Raw genomic sequence first — 20817 nt, forward strand, 5'->3', positions numbered from 1 at the left:
AAGTGTAGTTATATAATATAACACTGTCAGTGCGACTGGCACCATTACAGGTATATACTCACTCTATCCTTGAGGAGAGCTCTAAAAGTTGAGACCGATCTCAGTCCAACTCTGGCATGCTGATGAAGCACTCCAATGGCTGTACCTAAGACCAGATGTTTTATAGGCCTTGATGGTCCTTATGCATAACTCTTCCCTCCTTTACCATATCTTAACTTTCTCACCCTGGTAATATTGGGATGTCATTATCCTATAGGTTAGTATATTAATTAAGCAAAGCTGATTAATATCAATTGGATTACTATGGTTACCTGCGGTTGAGCATCTGCTAACGTTCTCCTCCAAAAATACTTTAAACTGGTATAAACTGCCTTCTTGCAGTTACCTACCAGCAGTTTGTAACACTTGTGATTATTACAAAACAATAAATAAAGTCTTATGCCATCTTGTGACTCGTTGTTAGTTTACTTACTTATGCTAACTTATTGAGCAACTATTCCTACTCAGGCTCCCTAAGGCCTTATGCTTATGTTAAATGCTTAAGCTGTTTGATGTAGGCCTGTAGGTCTCTTGCATTTCTGCTGTTAGTTTCTTACCCCTTTATCTTCTAATTACTGCTGTAATTACTACAGGACTTGACAAAATGCAGGTGCACACTTTTTTTTTTTTTTTTTTAAAATATCAAATGTGGGTGCACTGTTGGTAACATATGCACTGGGCTTAGCGCCCTTGATTGCATGAAGCACAGTTTCAAAAATGGGCCCATAATGGGAGAGGAGATCACACATCTGAAAATAAAGGCCCTTGACCAGAGCAACAATAAGTCACAGGAAGAGCTCTAACTTTGTTTAAGCTGATCGGGAACACCTATTACTAACCTTCTGACCTATGACTAAATAATAGTTTATGTTTTTGTAAGTCTTCAGTATGTCAAAAAAAATTAGTCTGGATTTCTTTATTACCTTTAGATATAGCGCTGTGCAGTCTGACCACTGCCTAGTTCCTTCTCTACCACCTTGAGTCTGGGATGGGGATGGATCACTTGATGATTATCTGCTCTGTTCATTCCCTCTGGGGTACCTGACATTGACCACTGTCAGAAGACAGGATACTGGGCTAGATACTTTGGTCTGACCCAGTATGGCTGTTCTTATGGAATCTGCAACAGAGCCTGCTTCTCATTTTGACCTGTTAGATAGTGCCTTACCTGTTAGTTTTAGTGTAGTTCAGTAGTTCTTTCCTTTCTCATCCTCTCCATATATACATAATATGTCGCAAAAGTATACTCCTTGACACAACCTGACTGCCAGGTCCAGAAAAGACCGGGACGTTTGGTTACGACTTCTCATGGAGAGATCATTGCGTCCAGCATCAGACCCTGGCCCAGACACTTCCCCCCGGGGAGCTCTCACATTCCGCTAGGTCATTCACTGGCCCTGATTTGCCATGTCCTTCTAAAAGAAAATCTTCCCTTCCTGTTGTGACAGTGTACCCCATAAGGCTTTATGGGGAGGGGGTGCTTATAAATGTATGTATGACATAGCTGGAATATGTTTTGTGCTGCCTGTGCCATGTAACATATCTCCGTAAGGGTTATGATCTACTATATCTATTCATCCAATTTGTACATATATATATCATTTTCTACTCGAGCTTAAGAATATGGGCTGTATGCTTGCTTGATTTCTAAGTAAGCTTTGTGAGGCATTTGGTCAGCTTCTTTAGGAAGGAATTCGCCAGGTTAAGTACCTGATCAGGAGACACTTAGGGAACAATGCATCTTGGAATGCTCCAATCCACATGAGAAGTCTTCCCGGAGACATGCAAGATGCCATGTGGACAATGGCATCGGCCTGCAAAGACTGAGTCATGCAGGGGCATGTGACTTGCCCAGGTGACTCCAAAACTCCATCCTGGAGCTGGACTTTGCATAGGAGGGAGGAGGGGGGTCTCCACCCACAAGAGAGAGTCTATTTAAACCTGTGGGAGACCCCTCCATTTTGTCTTCAGCTGGCTAAAGAAGGAGCCTCTCCACCCCCCCCAGGATACTTGAAGGAGACTGAAACAAAGGACAGTAACTACAGGGGGTGTGAGTGATTGCTGGACCCAGGCTAAAAGGAGCTTAGCCTGTAAAAGGGAGCACTCTGGAACTGGTGAGGAAATTATCTGTATTCAGTTTGATTAGGCATAGATCTGCGCATTTTATTTTATTTTGCTTGGTGACTTACTTTGTTCTGTCTGTTACTACTTTGAACCACTTAAATCCTACTGTCTGTATTTAATAAAATCACTTTCTATTTAGTAATTCACTCAGAGTATGTATTAATACCTGGGGGAGCAAACAACTGTGCATATCTCTCTATCAGTGTTATAGAGGGCGAACAATTTATGAGTTTGCCCTGCATAAGCTTTATGCAGGGTAAAACGGATTTATCTGGGTTTAGACCCCACTGGGAGTTGGGCATCTGAGTGCTAAAGACAAGCACTCTACTGTGAGCTGTTTTCAGGTAAACTTGCAGCTTTGGGACAAGTGATTCAGACCCTGGATCTGTGTCTGGAGCCAAACAGGAGTGTCTGGCTCAGCAAGACAGGATGCTGGAGTCCTGAGCTGGCAGGGAAAACAGAAGCAGGGGTAGTCTTTGCACATCGGGTGGCAGCTCCCAAGGGGGTTTCTGTGATCCAACCCGTCACACCTGTGCTGACGGGAAGAAACAGGTTCCCTCATCACCATCTGAGGCTCTGCCCACCAGAACGCCACTCCCTGCCAGGTCAGTTGTTTCGACATCCTCAGAAAGGGGACATAGCTCCAGGGACCATCCAAGTATCTCCAGTGCTAGAGCTAAGCACAGATCTAAAGACCCTAAGCAGGCAGACCTACAGCTGTCAGCAACATAGACAGGACATGAGACCTTCAAGAACGGTGCTGACCACGCCAACCAGATCAACTTTGAGCACCATGGCACTGATGAAACCACCAGCACTGAGCAAGTCTTCAGCACCGAGCAAATCCTCAGCGTTGAGCAAGTGCTCAGCTCCATCTACTGGCTGCTCAAGAGAATGAACCTCTCCCTTGGCACTGATACACCCCCCCCCGCCCACCTCCAAGGGTTCAGATACCCCAAGTATCTGCTTGTATCTGATCTGCCTCAGTTACCACTACTCAGACAACCTCCCTCCACTTCTGTCCTCTTCTCTGGAATCACAGCGTTGCTCTCTTTCCTCTCTGAGGACAGCACTGCCCTTTCCCAGCAAGGAAGAGGAGGAGGAGTACATTGTCCCGCCCTCATACTCTTGACAGGCAAAAAAGGTGTCCTCTACATGTCCTTACTATCCACAATTGGACCAGGGCCCTGATATGGACTACCATGGATGCAACCCCATGTGTCACTCCCTCCACATTGGCCATACTGGGATCCTTGGGCCATGTATAAAGCATAGTTTGGGAAGCCTCTCATAGAGCAAAGCTGAAGGCCTATAGGTTCGCCATCTCCATTGGTCTCTTGACTACCAGAGACTGAGCCTCTCTCCATAGCTGATGAGGAAGAAGAACTGGCGGAGGAAGTTCTGCTGCCACTGTTTCTTCTCTTCTTCCCCTGATGAGGCTATCATGCCTCTACTCCCTGCGTCAGCTGATGACTTTAAACACTTCCAGAAGTTGTTTGGCATGATAGCAGACTCTTTCCAGATTCCTTTTGAGGAAGTGAAAGAACAACAGCACAAACTGCTCAACATCCTGCATGCATTTTCATCCTCCAAAATAGCCCTCCCTGTCAGTGAGGCCCTTCTCGACCCCACCAAGGCGCTATGGCAGACCCCAGCGTACATCCTGCCTACCTGCAAGTGGGTAGACAAAAAATATTACATTCTCGCAAAGGACATGGAATTTTCTTTTTTCTCGTCTGACTTCAAATTCCTTAGTGGTCAATGCTGTGCATGAAAAGGGACAACAATACCAACCTCTATTTAGATTAAATTACATTTGTGATTCCAGCCCACTGTCTAGACCGGGCGTTCGCAAAACGTCATTCAATCCCCATGATTATGAAAGGGATTGGAAGTGATTGGCCCTATTTGGTTGCAAGGCTTGTTCATCCACTATGCTCCAGTTCCAAATATCGAACTATGAGGCTCTTATGGCCAAATACAGTTATCTCAGTTATTCCAAAATATAGGAACTGTGCCAAGACCTTCCTGATGACAAAAAGGAGCAACTCCAGGCATTGTATCCAAAGGACATACAGCTTTACCCATACAACTTGGCCCATACAGCTTTACAAGCCTCCTTGGACTCCATGGATACCGCTGCCAGTTCTATTGCGACTGCCGTAGTCATGAGATGGGTGTCATGACTGCACCTCTCTAGCCTCCCTAAGGAGGTACAAACCACCGTTGAGGACCTACCCTTTGAGGGCCCCAAATTATTTGCTGAGTGTACAGCTGAATTCTTTAAGGATGTGCGAGCAACACTCTGTTCTCTTGGCATGAAATACTGAAGAGATGACCAGGGAAATACCAACCTTCCCCGTGATCCCAATCACCGCAGTACATTCCCCATTGACAGTAGGACACCCAACAAGTTGACCGAAGCCCCCTACCAAATGCAGACATATGACTCCTCCTCAAGGAGCTATCTCTCTCACACTTTTGGCCAAACAACAATTTTGAAGGTGTGGTCAAGGCCCCAAGAAACCTGCTCTAATCACAACAGTCATCTCCAACATCCTGCCAGTTTGGCGACCGTCTGGCCCGTTTCTTTCCATCATGGATGCTGATTACCTCAGACAGATGTGTTCTAGAGATCATCAAGGAAGGCTACTCCATCCCATTCCTATCTAACCCACCCAGCCACCCTCCCTCCTTCCCTCCCCTTCCCTCTTCAGGGACCATTATCACGAACGCATTCCATGAGAAGAAATAAACCACCTTCTGCAACAGGGAGCCATAGAGCTGGTCCCATAGAGGGAAGGTTTTTTACTCCCATTATTTTCTGATCCAAAAGAAATCCAACGGGTGGAGACTGATCCTAGACCTTTGAAACCTAAACAAGTGCGACAAACTGCAACACTTCAAGATGGTTACTCTCTCCACCATTATCTCAGCACTGGAACAGGGGGACTGGTTCTTAGCCCTCGACCTCCAAGACGCGTATTTTCGGATCATAATACACCCTGTCCACAGACGGTTCCTCTGATTCATCATGAGAACTGATCACTATAGAAAGTACTGCCCTTCAGACTCTGCACAGCCCCTCATTCTCCAAAGTCCTTGAGGTAGTGGCTGCCTACCTATGCAAAGAGGGCGTCGTAATATTTCCATACTTAGATGACTGTCTCTTCAAGGCCTCATCCGAAACTGACGCCCTTCATGCCGCCTGAATGACAATGGACTTTTTCTTGAGCCCCAGCCTTCGCATAAACTTGGAGAAATCTATGCTAACACCAGTGCAACAACTGGAGTTTATCAGAGCACAATTGGATGCCAAACAACCCAGAGCCTTCCTCCTATTTCACAGATGGTGAGAACCTATCCCCAGATCTCAGCCAGGACATGTGTCCAGGTACTTAGCCATATGGCAGCTGCCACATTCGTAGTAAAGTATACACAGTTACACGTGTTATCTCCAGGTGTGGCTATGTACAGTCTATGTTCCTCACAGACACGGCCTTCACAAACTTCTGTCCATGCCTATGAAGGTCAAGGACTCACTACTCTGGTGGACACAGCCCCAAAACATCCGTGTTGGGGTCCCTTTCCTTTAACCAGCACTGTCCATGATACTAACAACTGACTCCTTAATCTGTTGGAGAGCGCACCTCACACTCATACAGTGCAGGACAGATGGTCCTTAACCAAATTCACTCTACATATCAACCTCCTAGAGTTACGAGCAGTCTGCAATGCCTGCCTACATTTTCTCCCACTGATCACACATTGCACTATCAGAGTCATGACAGACAATATTGCCTGCATGTTCTACGTCAACAGGCAAGGTGGAGCGAGGTCTCATTCTCTATGCTTGGAGGCACTAAAGTTATAGAATTGGTGTATCCAGCACGGCATCACCATCTCAGCTGCATACTTCCCTGGACACCAGAACGCCACTGCGGACTCATTGGGCCACTCCGAAGCCCCAGCCTTCCAACTAGGGGCACAACTATACAGTTGAGCACCCATAGGAATATCACTCAATGAAGTAAAGATTACTCGCCATGTGCAGTAATACAGGAAGAGAGACACACGCACAGCCTGGACAACCATGGTTTGTGACTTTGAGAGAACCCTAGCAAAAGTAGGGTTTCTGGGTTTGGTGCTGGCAAAAGAATTGCTTTGCTTTCAGCCTCACGCCTATCTCCTGTGTGACGTTGTGCAGTCTATATGGTTTTATAAAAACTTGATAATAAGTCAATATAATGTAACTGAGATGGTTTTAGAGAAAATACGGTAATAAGTGAATGTAACGTAACTGGGATATGCTTCATGCAAAAGGTCTCTTGTAAGGTATCATTACAAAGCTTATAATCTACTGAGTATGATCATCTGATTTGTATAAATGTACCACTCTTGTATCCAAAACTAGAAATATAAAATGTAACTCTGAGGGCCTATTGTAATTGTGTAAAGTGTGGACCATTAATGATGGTTTGGAATCTTGATGACTCCCATTGTCTGCAGATGGCTGTATTTACCTAAAGGTAAAAAATCCATTACAATCTACATATCACACAGACTATGCTGAGAGACTGTGTCACACACTCTCAAAGAAACTGCGAAACCACCTGATCAGCATCCTATACAGCAAACAGGGAAAGATTAAGAATGCAAAAGTTTTTTTTTTTTTTTTTTCTCTTAATTAATTGGCCTCTCAGAGTTAGTAAGACAACTCCCACCTGTTTATGCTCTCTGTATGTGTGTATATATATCTCCTCATTATATGTTCCATTCTATATGCATCCGAAGAAGTGGGCTGTAGTCCACGAAAGCTTATGCTCTAATAAATTTGTTAGTCTCTAAGGTGCCACAAGTACTCCTGTTCTTCTTTTTGCGGATACAGACTAACACGGCTGTTACTCTGAAACTTGTATTTACCTGTGAGTCTTTCTGTATATGTGTGTGCTGGCAAGTGAGTAATGAAGTCTTGCAGTGACATGTGATCATGTCACCTGAACTGGAATCCATCTTTAACCTGGTGCTTTTCCAGTGAGGTGGGGGTGGAAACCCAGAGAGACAAAGAGTTCCCGCCTTATGCAAAAGATATATAAAGGGGGGAAGAGAACAGAGAGGGAGAGGAGCCATCATGAAGAATCCCCTAGCTATCACCTGAGCTGCAACAAGAGCTGCACCAGGGGAAAGAATTGTGCCCAGGCCTGGAAGGTGTCCAGTCTGAGAAAAACTTACTGAAGCATCTCTGAGGGTGAGATTATCTGTATTCAGTTTGATTAGGCATAGATTTGCGCATTTTATTTTATTTTGCTTGTGACTTACTTTGTTCTGTCTGTTACTACTTTGAACCACTTAAATCCTACTGTCTGTATTTAATAAAATCGCTTTCTATTTAGTAATTCACTCAGAGTATGTATTAATACCTGGGGGAGCAAACAACTGTGCATATCTCTCTATCAGTGTTATAGAGGGCGAACAATTTATGAGTTTGCCCTGCATAAGCTTTATGCAGAGTAAAACGGATTTATCTGGGTTTAGACCCCATTGGGAGTTGGGCATCTGAGTGCTAAAGACAAGCACACTCCTGTGAGCTGTTTTCAGGTAAACTTGCAGCTTTGGGACAAGTGATTCAGACCCTGGATCTGTGTCTGGAGCCAAACAGGAGTGTCTGGCTCAGCAAGACAGGGTGCCGGAGTCCTGAGCTGGCAGGGAAAACAGAAGCAGGGGTAGTCTTTGCACATCGGGTGGCAGCTCCCAAGGGGGTTTCTGTGATCCAACCCGTCACCCAGCACGGCATCACCATCTCAGCTGCATACTTCCCTGGACACCAGAACGCCACTGCGGATTCATTGGGCCACTCCGAAGCCCCAGCCTTCCAACTAGGGGCACAACTATACAGTTGAGCACCCATAGGAACATCACTCAATGAAGTAAAGATTACTCGCCATGTGCAGTAATACAGGAAGAGAGACACGCACAGCCTGGACAACCATGGTTTGTGACTTTGAGAGAAGCCTAGCAAAAGTAGGGTTTCTGGGTTTGGTGCCGGCAAAAGAATTACTTTGCTTTCAGTCTCACGCCTATCTCCTGTTTTTGGGTTCCTCCTGTGTTTGTGGCAAAGAGGACTTTGTACATTCTTTATAAATAAACAAGATTGCATCTGTAATGCTGAATGATTGAATATGGCCATTTGTATCATTGATATTGCCACTGTTATACAATTGCAACATATCTTGTACAAAGTATGTCACGTGAGGTGTCAATGGAAAAGTTATGATTTGCTAAGTACGATTATCCTGTTCAGGTAAAAAAAAGATACATTCATATAAAGTCATAAATATTGGCTATGTACTGGCATCATACATATGTGCTGTATTCCTGGGTAACACCCACCAGATGAGATTTACATCAGGACCAAACAGCTATGTATTGATGGCTCATCAATGACATTTAGCTCTCACAATGGACCATAGAAGAAACTCATTCCGCCCAGATAGCTCTTCCTGCAGATGTCCCAGCCTCCAAGGGGCCAATGGCTATCCCATGTGAGTCATCAAGCCATGTAAGGACACGTAATATGCTCTTGTGACCCTGGACTCCATCTTGTGTCAGTAACTTTCCACAAACTGGGCTGTGAGCTTTGTTTGAGACAATAAATTTCCAGGCATGTGGCAGAGGATATAAAATACCCCTGAGATCTCCATTTTGCTTCTTACCTGCTCTGATTCTCTGGACTGTGGATTTACAACAAAAAGTTTTGGAAGTTGTAGTAGGAAGAGAGCCTGAGACATAAGCCCTGGTATGAGGCCTGGTTTAAAGTAGTGGTCAAAGCTTTGCTGCTATAAAGCAAAGTCAGGTTGTGAGCAAGAGACAGGCCTTGCTCACAGAATCTGGCAAGAACAGCGTTGATATTTCAGAAACACACATTACTAAGAAGTTCTAGGTACAGAACACACATGCAAACACATTCCAGAAAGGTGGTACCAGAACACCTCAATTCCAACACATTCCCCAACGATAATAGGAACATGCTGATCCATCTTAAAGATAAGATCAGGATGCCAATATAATGGATAGAGATGTTTTGATTGAACCAACATGTACAAGGTAATGAGTGTCACCTAAATACGCCAGAGAGTGTCACCTAACCATGTCAGAGGGGCAATACGTAACTTGTTTGTATCGGTGTATAAAGAGGTATCTCAGAGGGAGTGTCTTTGGCTGGCCTAGGGGATAATGGGAAGTTCTGCTGTTAACTGAGCCACTCCATTGCAACGGGCAAACATGAGTTAGTGTACCTGTAACCATAGACGGCACATGGACTGCCGGCTGGGGGAGGCTAGCTTCCAACCCCGCCCTTTCTGCCCTTGGCCCTGCCCCCTGCCGGAGCCCAGAGGCCCCTCCCCATGGCCACCAGCGGCTGCCCCAGGCTAACCCCCCTCCCCCCAGCCCAGGAGTGCCAAGAGGGCAGGCTGAGCTGCCTGAGCCAGGGCCACTGCATGGGGGAGCTGGGGGCAGAGCATGGGCAGGCCCACACCTGGCTGTTTGGGGAGGCCCAGCCTCCTCCAGCCTATGATACCCACCGCCCATGCCTGTAACCATTGAGCCAGGACATTAGAACTGTGCTTCATTAACAATAAACCTGCCCATGTTCCTTCACTATGAACGGGTCTGTGCTTATTGAACAGTTCAGTCAAGTCTGCTGTGCCAACTATCCGCGCAGAGCTGGGATAGCACACAGTGAGAACACACATGCAGCCAAACATCGAACAACAGAAGTTACCAGAGAGACTTTACAAGCCAGCAGTCTGTTCCAAAAGTTTACTTTTGTTACTGGTTTGGTATAATCTAATGATAGAATGACCACCAGTTTGGGATGAGTCTGCCCTATTTCTCAGCAGTTAGTCCTGAATTTGGCATTCTCAGCTGTGACCCACTGAGGCACAGTGACAGCATCAAAGAAAATACTTGACTCCATCATAAACTTCTAACTGAAACAACCTGCAACACCCCAAATTTGGCAAACTGCTTGGGTCAAAAGAGGTAATATATTTGATCCATGAGAATGAAACTTTGCTCCTAGCTGGACAATATACTTTATTAACCTTTTTATATTTGTTACATGAATTATTTTTGTGAGGCTGGACAGTCTGTTCTACTTTCATGTACTTGTCTGATGTATAGAAAACGTAGCTATATATTTAATAGAATAGAAGTTAACATCTATTCAGTCTATTAAACAATTTTTAAAAATACTTATGGAATGTCAAATCTCCACAGGTTGTTGTGTGTGTGTGTGTGTGTGTATATATATATATGTAATATTAATTTATGGTGATACTTTGGCAAGAAGATCGGGTTTTTTTGTGACTTTAAGTAGGATCAGTGGTATCTTTTCTTTCTTTGAATGGGATCCATAATGCTGTGTGTGAAATAATTCTCTTTGTACTACCAGTACATATTTAAATACATTTTAACTGAAGATCTTAGCTTTAAATGCTTATTATCAAAACTAATCAAACTTTATGGATGTTTTCAGGTATGTCTGCAGCCTTGTATACTATGGCCTAACATTCAATGCTGGTGAATTAGGAGGAAATCTGTATCTAAATGTAGCTCTTTATGGCCTTATAGAAGTTCCTGCATTTCCTCTCTGCATGTTTTTTATTGAGAAATCCTGGTAAGCATAGTAACTTTCTAGTTTTATGTCTATATTGTAAGGCTAAAATCATACATATTGCACTGAAACCTGTGCAATTTATTGAGAATATATTCATCTGTATTTGAGAACTTTTTTTTTTATCCATTATTATGCGGGCATAGTGATGTATGTAGTTATAAAAGTTTAAAAGATATTATCTGTAACAAGCCAGGTAGCCTGAAGTTTGGTATAAGCCTTAATCTACAATGCATTAAGAAATTCTTACATTTTGTTTCAAAAGGGTGAAAAGGATCATTTTAATGCAAATATTCTATGTTGATTGTAAATAATCCAGAATTCTGCTGCTAAGAGAAATATATAGATATAGCTAATATATTTTACAGTATAAACTGAGTAAAAAGCACGTTCCCTATTCTAGAAATATATTTAACTTTTCAGCTGAACTATCAGTGATTTTCTAACTTACTGACTGAGAATCAAATATATTTGTAATCCCTTGTAAGTAAATATCAATTGTATATAATATAATACTGCAAATGTGACTGTTGGCTGGTTCTTCTCAGTCAGGTCCACTTCACTTTTATTCCAAAGTAAACAGTTGTGGAAATAGCCTTTGTGGAGTCGTATGTATTCTTGTCAAGATTTAAATATAAAATGTATTTTATACTTTTTACTTTATATTACAACAAAAACTATGTAAAAGAATATTAAGGTTGCACAATCAAGCACGCGGGTTAGAAAGGCCAGAATGAAGGTTGCCTATCCAGCCTTAATTCAGTTCCCTTGTGTGTATGCATTATTAAATAATCTCTTAATTACTCGAGCATGTATTATATTTTCCACAGGATCCCAGCCTCATTCTTTGCACAGAATGGATTGTGCTCACAGAATGAATCAAGGCTGTGTAGTGAATGAGGCTGTTGTTTATAGGACCCCCTCGCTCATTTGTTGCAGAAGTTGACATTTTTGATGAATCATGAATTCACTTAAACTTTTTAGAGAAAAAAATCAAACATTTTGCTAGAAAACAGTTTCTGTGAATACTAATGCACCGTAATTTAAAAAAATATGTAATTACATAACTGAAACCACTGTCTGAAACATGGTACAATATGTCTATAATTATTATTATTACAGCCCTTGGCTTTTCACAGACAATTACAAAAAGGCAAGTTTTCTGTCTTGATGAGCTTAGATTTTAACCTTATCTAACCATGTGCTCTTTTTCCTTTTAGGTCTGGAAGACGTAAAACTACAACTTATTTTCTGATATTTGCAGGGTTTGCATGTATATTTACCATGATTTTACCAGAAAATTCTGGTGAGTATGTACTGAAACTTGAGTTAGTCTATCTACAGATAACTGTTTTACAATTAAACTCAACTAATCGGTTAGGAAATAGTAGGGGGCTAGTAAAGTCTCTGTATATTTTGGAGATATTTTGATTGCATTAGAACTGGACATGGTACAAACTATTGAATAAAGTTGTGACAAACAGTATTTTCACAATTATTACAGTAGTTTTTAAAAAATCCTACCAGATTCATTGTAGAATCTTGAGCTATCTACTCATATGTACATTTTATTTTACTTAATGTTACAAAATAGTAGTGTTACTATTGAGATACTGTTCGGCAGAGGCTCCCAACCTTTTCAGACAACTGTACCCCTTTCAGGAGCCTGATTTACATCTCACTTAAAAACTACTTGCTTACAAAATCAGACATAAAAATATAAAAGTGTCACAGCAAGTAATTACTGAAAAATTGCTTACTTTCTCATTTTACCATATAATTGTAAAAAAAATCAATTGGAATATAAATATTGTACTTACATTTCAGTGTATAGAATATAGAGCAATATAAACAAGTCATTGTCTATATGAATTTTTAGTTTGTACTGAATGGAAAATAATATAAGAATGGAAACTAGAAAGAGATTGTAGTTTTAAATTCTGTGAACATATGAATATTAGTGCAACACGATTGTGTCCAGTTTGCATAACTGTATTCAATACGTCATTTGCCTAGGAGTTAACCTTGATATGTGGGTATGTCAAATTTGCCTGCTGATGTTACCCAGTGTACTGAAAAAGATATTGGAGTGCCTGAAATCCCTCTTTAAGGCATCCTAGGGATTCCTGTAAGTCTAGCCCAAGGCCAGACCAGAGTACTGCAAAGGGTAAATTCTCAAAGTGTAAGCCTGAGCTAGCCACAGCTTTTGAGCTCCAGGACTCAGTGCTAACGCCTTCCATGCTGGTGTAGATCCTTCCCCTGACTAAGACCAGATAGGTAGTTGTCATCAAAGTGCTGAACTCAGTTGTAATTAAAGCTAAGGCTGCTTCTTGTTCTCGCTATTGGCAATAGCCACGTCGTTGCTGCATGTATCAACCTTACCTATTTTTTTCTTTTGGGACATTCACCCCGCTTCCTACTGTTTAGGAGTAAGAATCATGGTGGATAAGGTCTTTAGAGAAGAAAGAATTACTTATGTGTAAGTCTTGCTCTCTGGAGATGCCATTACAAAGGGATTCTTACTGAGTAACCATAACTCCCCCAGAGTTTGGGGATTAGTCCCTTTTTAAGGTGCCTCAGTGTTTGCACTTAGTTTTTGTGTTTTGGGGGTGGGACTTATTTTGAGTCCTAATTAACCATTTTGAATTGGATGACCATCCTGGGAGTTTCACATCTTGTGAAACCAAAGGAACTGACTGAAATGTTCAACGGGAAGCATTTATATCCAGCATGCAACAGCCAGTAGGGGACCTGACTCTCTCTCTATCCTGCTACTGCGAGCCTCAAGGGTCAAAATTATTTAAGCGCTGAGGGAGTTCTTCCAGGCTTGTGGTAATGACCTAAGGCTTAGGAGTGGAAATCTTTTTGGAATTATATCTTCAGAGAAACAGAATTACAAGTAAGCATTTCCCCCCCCTTTTTAATGTAAAACTTTTCTCAATGGGATAGCCTCATGAGATACACATCTCATTTGAGCAGGGGGTTGGACTAGATGATCTCTTGAGGTCCCTTCCAACCCAGATATTCTATGATTCTATGATTCTATGAGTGCTTGAGGAGGATAAGATATACTATATTACCATAACACACTTCAGTACAATAGTAATAGAATGTAAGAGCACTCAGTCTGAAATATTAAACTGCATTGAGCAATTGCAACCTCAATTTATATTATACCCGTGAGCAAGTGAAGGATCAAACATTTATTAAAACCATATAACATTGGTGTCAGTTTCAGTGGAACAGGTAGCTTATTCTGCTAATGTGGGGCTGCAGCCCCAAATATCAGCTTTCAATAGACACTGAATTCTAACCACTTTTTAAAATACACTGATTTAAGAAAAAGTTATACACCACTGCCCCGATATAACACTGTCCTCAGAGCCCAAAAATCTTACTGCATTATAGGTGAAACTGTGTTATATCGAACTTGCTTTGATCCACCGGAGTGCACAGCCCCGCCCCCTGGGAGTGCTGCTTTACCGCGTTATATCCGAATTCGTGTTATATCGGGGTAGAAGTGTATCTATATTTGGCATACAGGCAGAAATAAATAGTAGTTTCTGCTATTTTATGTGATGGACTGACTTTCATTTCAGTCCCTTTCAATCCAAATTAATTTTTTACTTTTTCTGATGTTTTTTTAAAAACAGCGTGATGTTCATCCATGTGTCAAAGCAAGAGTAAAAAAACATCTTTAAAGATAGTGCACTAGCACAGAGTAATGATTGCTGAAGCACTGCTGAATTTCATAAAACCTACTCCATTTGGAGTTTTGGTGTTGTGGGTAATTGATAAAGTTACCATGTGTGTCAGTTTCTAGCCTGGTCTGAGGAAAATTGGTTCTTGGCCCAGAATGATTGTAGTCCGTTAAACCATTCAGCTCCCAGCATCATACAGTCTGATTCAGTTCCCAGCATGAAGTGAGGATTATTCCCTCTCTAATCTGACCTTGTAGTTATTAGAACAAAGCAATTTTTATTAGCCCGAGTCTGCATTCCTTGAATATTTAACAAAAAAATCTTGATTTTATTATAGTGGATTTAAAATTATAATTAAGTACTAAACACATGCACTGCATGCCCTCATCTATCAGAAATCTATCTTGATTTCTAGATAGCTCAACTTGTTTATCAACCAAAATAGATCCAAATCATTTCACATGTGGAATAAGACAAATTACAACTTTTCAGCCATTAAAGATGCTGTCTATTGGTCAATTTAAAAACTTATTTTTTAAATTTAAAACACAATTAGAACTTTCTTATAGTCCCACATCCACCCCTCCTTCCCATTCTTTTAGGATTAAGACATTCATTCATAGGGACTCTGAGTTGGAAAGTGGGGCAAACTAAGCTATAATTTTGTTTGGTTTCAAAAATAATTCTAAGAGGTAGGAGCAGCTTCCTCCATTTTTGTCTCTCGTAATGGACTCTGGTGAACAAAGGTAGCAAGTTCCAACAGGAGAAAATTATTTACTTAGATTTGCGTGGTAGTACACAACATGAATGTTCTTTTAACTTGTGCAGCTCTTCCATTGATGTCAATGGTCCGTTGAATTTGAAAGTTATTTTGTGTATCTGGGAGAGAAATTTTTTAAAAAAGCAATTCATATTGAATTAATCATATCCTGGGACTTTTTCTAGTGTTTGACTGTGAGTGCCAGACAGAATTTTAATCTGTGTAATAGGGACTTTGAGGGCTACACTTTCCTGCATGGATAGTTCTTCTGCAGTAAAATATAAACATATATTTGGGTTCTTCAAGATGGAAAGTGCCATTGAATAAAACTTTGCCTACCGAAGTGGAAGAGTAAAACATTAATCTTTATGATGACCCTTCATGTGCAACTTTTTTGATGCCATTATCATAAAAGCATAGTCATGGTGACCATTCCCTATTCCAAGTGCTCCAGCAGCTGCTTAATATCAACTTCATTTATGAGCAATCTCTGGTCATCTCTGACACACAAAAAATGGCAAAGATCAACCAATTGGTGATTATACCATAAAAAATAACTGAATGGCAAAGATTTGAGTTTGATAAGAAATTTGGAACTTTCTTATTTTCTAACATCATTTTCACAAAATTCTGCCCAAAATAGTAGCACAAAATTACCCATTATCAAAAATATTTGAAGAACTTTCCTTTGGATATATTCCTCCAGACAGATTTAAATTCACAGGGCCACTACTAGATGCTTCAGGCGAAGAAATAATGGAAGAACTGAAAGGTTTCATGTTGACACTTGATGTGAAATTGCTGATTAAAAATTAGAATTGCCTCACTGATGGTTATCAACATCCATTCAGGAGAAACTGTGTTTAATACTATTGATTCTACTTCTGAAAAAAAGGCCATGGAATATTGTGCTAGAGTTGCTAACGATGCCATCCAGGAATGCAAAGAGAAATACGGAAAGTGAGTCTTTTGTCTTTTGCCTCAGGAATAACATGATAACACCTCAGGTATAATAATCGTAAATGTCTAATGTATGGCTGTTCAGCACATCATTTAAGCCTCACTGAAAAAGCAGTAATAATTGAAGTTCTAAAATGCACTGTGGAATTTAAAAAGGTGCTGCAAACACCCTCAGCTTCATGATTTGTTGATTGAAAAAAAGAAAATTGATGCCCCAGTTTCCCAGTGACACTCAGTGGAATTATCAGGAAGACTGGGTTCCTGCGTTTGCATCCAGCTAGTAGATGTATGTTGACATTTGCATTGAGCACGTGGAAGATTTTTTGAATAACCTTTGTATCCCCTTTACATTACAAAGATTTCTGCAGGAAGACATGAAACTTGGAAAAGCAATTGAAGGAAGTTTCAGAGTTCCAGTGTATATGCTGATGAAACTAGTATTTCAGTTCAAGTAGAAATCTGGCTTGATCCAGTTAAAAAGAATTGGAATCATACAAGGACAAAAATTGAGAAACTATCTTTTCCAATACTTAGCCAACATGACTTGATCCAAATAAGTTGAACCCAGAATTGGAGGAAGAATCTGAAATACAGGTCTTGGAACATAAATCTGACTTTTTTCCTTCTTTTCTAGCAAGTAAAATTGAAGATCCAGATTTCTACCCAAAACATCTTTTTACAAATGAGTTTGTGTCACAGTTTGTTTCATCAAAATGGTGGAAGTAAAATCATGGTAACAGGAGAGTTAAACTTAATTCTTTCAGATTTTAAAAGATCTGTACTCTTCTCCAGTGAATATAGCATTGATTGAGTGTGTGTTTAGTGAAAGGCAAATAAGTTGGTAAAAGTGTGTCATTATCTAAGGAATAATACAAGGAAGTAGTAGGCCTATCTAGTTAGTGGACTAGGGTATCAATTACAATGTTCTTGTTTTTACTTACAGAATTTCAAACTTTTCCTTTTAGACCATGTATGCCTTTAGATTGAATAGGCTTATGAATTCAGTCACATAGTCCATAATTTTGTATTTCATAATACATTCATGTTTTTATTTAATTTTTACCTTAAAAAATCCCACCTTTTCTTTTTTTTCTCTCCCTCTCTCATGTCATTACTATTGCTAGTAACCTTGGGTTTCCCAAAAAGCATTGGGAGAGACTTCTTGGTCAGAAATATACATCTTAGTCACAAAACAGAATGTGTTTTCTCTGGAGGCAAGGATTTTAGTTGTCAGAAAGACATCTGTGAGTGTGATGAAGTCCTGTATATGTGGTGCAGTAGCATCATAAATTTGAGTACATCAGTTAGGCATCAATTTATGATCATACAGGTCAGACAATAAATTTATAAAAAATATTACTATGCAAAACCCATTTACAAATGGCTTAAAATAATTTTTTTTAAAAAGGTCTACACTTAATTAGTGAACTGTGGGGAATTTTTTTTCTACAGAAAAGAGGTCTTTAATTCCAAATATCCTCCTGAACTGGGATAGGAAGGTAAGTGACAGGATAGATAGCTTTTACGCTGGAAGAACAAACTTTAGTAGCAAAGAGTAAATGCTATACTTGTATTTAAGTCTCTTGAAAAAGACCATGTGTTCAACTTAGTACAAAAAAACCAGAGAAGTGTACATATTTCTTTATATTCACATTTATTTATTTTCTCTCTTCCAAAGGTTTTTTCTTCAGTCCAGCTCTGTTAGCCTTGTGTGGAAAATTGACTGTCAGTGCTGCCTTCAACATAGTGTATATTTATACTTCTGAACTCTACCCAACAGTAGTGAGGTAATTGAAAATTTGAATAATTTTTGGCATAGGAAATATAACTTCTGGCTAATGATTTGTTTAAATTTGTATTAATGCATTAATTGTTAACATTTAGATTCATAGACTTTAAGGCTGGGACCATCATGATCATCTAGTCCAGTAGTTCTCAAACTGTGGGTCTGGACCTCAAAGTGAGTTGAGACCTCATTTTAATGGGGTCACCAGGGCTGGCTTAGACTTGCTGAGGCCAGGGGCTGAAGCTGAACCCCACTGCCTGGGGCTGAAGCCCTGTTCTCCCTCTCTTTCCCATGCTGCCAAAATATTATCATTTATATGGGAGTAGTGCCCCAAAAATGCTGGTCAGAATTTGGGCCCTGTTGTGCTTGCTGCTGTGTAAACAAACACAAAGGAAGATGTGATACCTTCTCCAGAAAGCTTACAGTTAGAAAGGACAATAAAACAATAAGTAAGGAGAAAAGAGGTGAGGGGCAACCATGTATAAGCAAAGTCACAGGACTATGTTAGGCACACTGCTTGTTAGTTCCTTTTCTTTTTCCTTTTATTCATTTTTCTTTATTAGGCAGGGAGAAATAGCAGTAGGAGATGAGTAAATAGTAAGAAAGGGGGTAGGGACGCAGAAGGAAATGGGAAAGGAAGGAGCAGCAGACAAGGAAAGTGAGGCTGTTAGTGGAAGGAATGTGAGAGAGAGGGGTTGGAAGAGGTTGGACCAAACACCAGACAATAATGTTCAGAGTTCAAATAGTAAAAATCAGTTTGATGACTTCATTAGCTGTAGAGGTCAGGAGATCGTGGGTAGCTAAAACCCCTTTGGCTGAGCCTCTGCCTGCTATGCTGTCATTGCTGTTCCAAGCTATATAGCTATGGAATTCCCTGCAGCTCATTAGAGCTGGCTGCACACCCAAGAGATGCTGTTCTGCTTTGAAATATACAAATCTAGAGCTCTAGGGGACAGTCAGTGGGAGCAAATTCCATAGCCTGAGGCCCTCCATTAAGGAAGACTACTGATGCTCTTGGAGAGTTATAAACTAGGAACTACAGTAGGAGCATAGTTGAGGGTGGTCATGGGAGAGTCAGAGCTTTTAAAAATGGTCACCAACACCTTGAACTGCACTTAGCACTAAAGGTTCCTAGTAATTCTCAGCTTATAAATATCACAACTGAAGGAGAACTGCACACTCTGACTCTTCAGGATTTTGAAGTTTCTGTCACAGACCATGGGAGGAGCTTTACATGAAACAAATCCATGTGTTTGAAAACCTGGGCCAAGTTTTAGGTTTATAACTAACTCACCTAAAAACTAGTTGAATTTGGGTTTTGTTACAAAAATTTTGTGTATTTTTAATGTTTGCCTCCTCGTCCTGTACTTATCATTCTCCCTGAGTCTGAATTGTGTGAGTTAAGCCTGGAGTGAGAAGTTTTTTAATTTCTTGGCTTTTGTTTGTTTCACAGTGATCATATGGTTTAAACATTTTATTTCATAAGTCATATTGCTGCTATTGCCAGGTATGCAACAGCGCATATCTACTGAAAATTATACCAATACTCAATTGTAATTGAAATAAGTAATTTGTGATGGGGCGGGAGGGGAGAGGAGAGTTAATCAGGTACAGCACTGTTCCCCTGGAGAATCTGTACACTTACTTCTGGAACAAAAATAACCATATGTTATGTTTGGAGAGGTGGAGAGCAGGGGTGGAGCGAGGAAGAGTACCATTTTTCTAAACTATCTTCATTCTTGAAATTTGATTACATTTTATAAAAGAGTATGTTATTGCATCGCAGGACCCATACTAAAAATGTTTTCACTTACAGGTTAGTGATTATATCTGTTTATATATTCTTGATATTTTAATTAGTTTCAAATATTTTCATTATTTTATACAAGAAAAATGTCACACTAGTACTTCAATTTTTGTGCCAGATGGTTAATTTGAAAACAGAACTTTAGCACCACCTTGTGGTATTATGCAGTTTTGCAGACATCTTCAGTATTCTTTTCCCCATTTTATACTGAAGTGTAACTATGCTGTATGTTGTTAAATTAAATATTTTGTTCAAAAACAAAAATTAAAAAAGAGGAAACCTGAAATGTCATAGTACAATCCGTTTCTTCAATTTTATTACTAGTAAAATACATGCAGGTTTTAATTTCAGTTAACACCTATTTAGTGCAATAGACACTTAATATGCTTCCTAACATCCAGAAAATATAGGGGTGGGGGAGGAGAGTGGGGAACCAAATAAACCAGAAGTGAATTGCCTGCTGGTCCAGAGACTAATCCTGTAATAGAAACAATGGCAGAAAATGACTCCAGGAATATAGTTTACTAGAACCAACACAAAGCTACAGTACCCACTAAGAACACTTATTTCTTCTTCAAATGATTGTTCATATCGCTTCTACTATTGGGGTGCACAAGCACCCCAGGCAAATGCAAGATGATTCTTTTGGCCAGCAGTGTCTGTTGCAGCCGCACCCCAACCCTAGATTTTTCTTCACCTCCCCACTCCCAGGTCATAATGTGTGGAGGCAGGGCCAATCGTCACTTAGATCCTTCTTACCACCTGTGAACCCTTGCAGTTTCCGTGTGCTTCTCTGTGATTCTGTAACAGAGTCACAGAGAAGCACACGGACACTGCAAGGGTTGTGTTACTGTAACTTTTAGTTTGATTCTTGGCTTTATACAAAATAAAAATATATACTAGTTTATACTAATTTTTCATAGATAGGTATTAATAGATCTGGTTATAAAAGCGTTTTATCAACAT

The 20817-nt window shown here is 40.4% G+C and overlaps 1 protein-coding gene across 2 annotated transcripts in view; it reads left to right on the top strand.

Annotated features, from left to right (window-relative positions):
- The window catches only part of LOC128840874 (solute carrier family 22 member 15-like), a 60213-nt gene that overhangs the window by 25584 nt on the left and 13812 nt on the right, over nt 1-20817 (top strand). For both annotated transcript variants that reach the window (XM_054035399.1, XM_054035398.1), the window contains exons 7-9: nt 10700-10840; nt 12058-12143; nt 17937-18045. In XM_054035399.1, coding sequence (XP_053891374.1) covers nt 10700-10840; nt 12058-12143; nt 17937-18045 — 336 coding nt within the window. The remainder of the gene's footprint in view (nt 1-10699; nt 10841-12057; nt 12144-17936; nt 18046-20817) is intronic.

The sequence above is a fragment of the Malaclemys terrapin genome, chromosome 7 (assembly GCF_027887155.1).
Source record: "Malaclemys terrapin pileata isolate rMalTer1 chromosome 7, rMalTer1.hap1, whole genome shotgun sequence".
NCBI lineage: Eukaryota > Metazoa > Chordata > Testudines > Emydidae > Malaclemys > Malaclemys terrapin.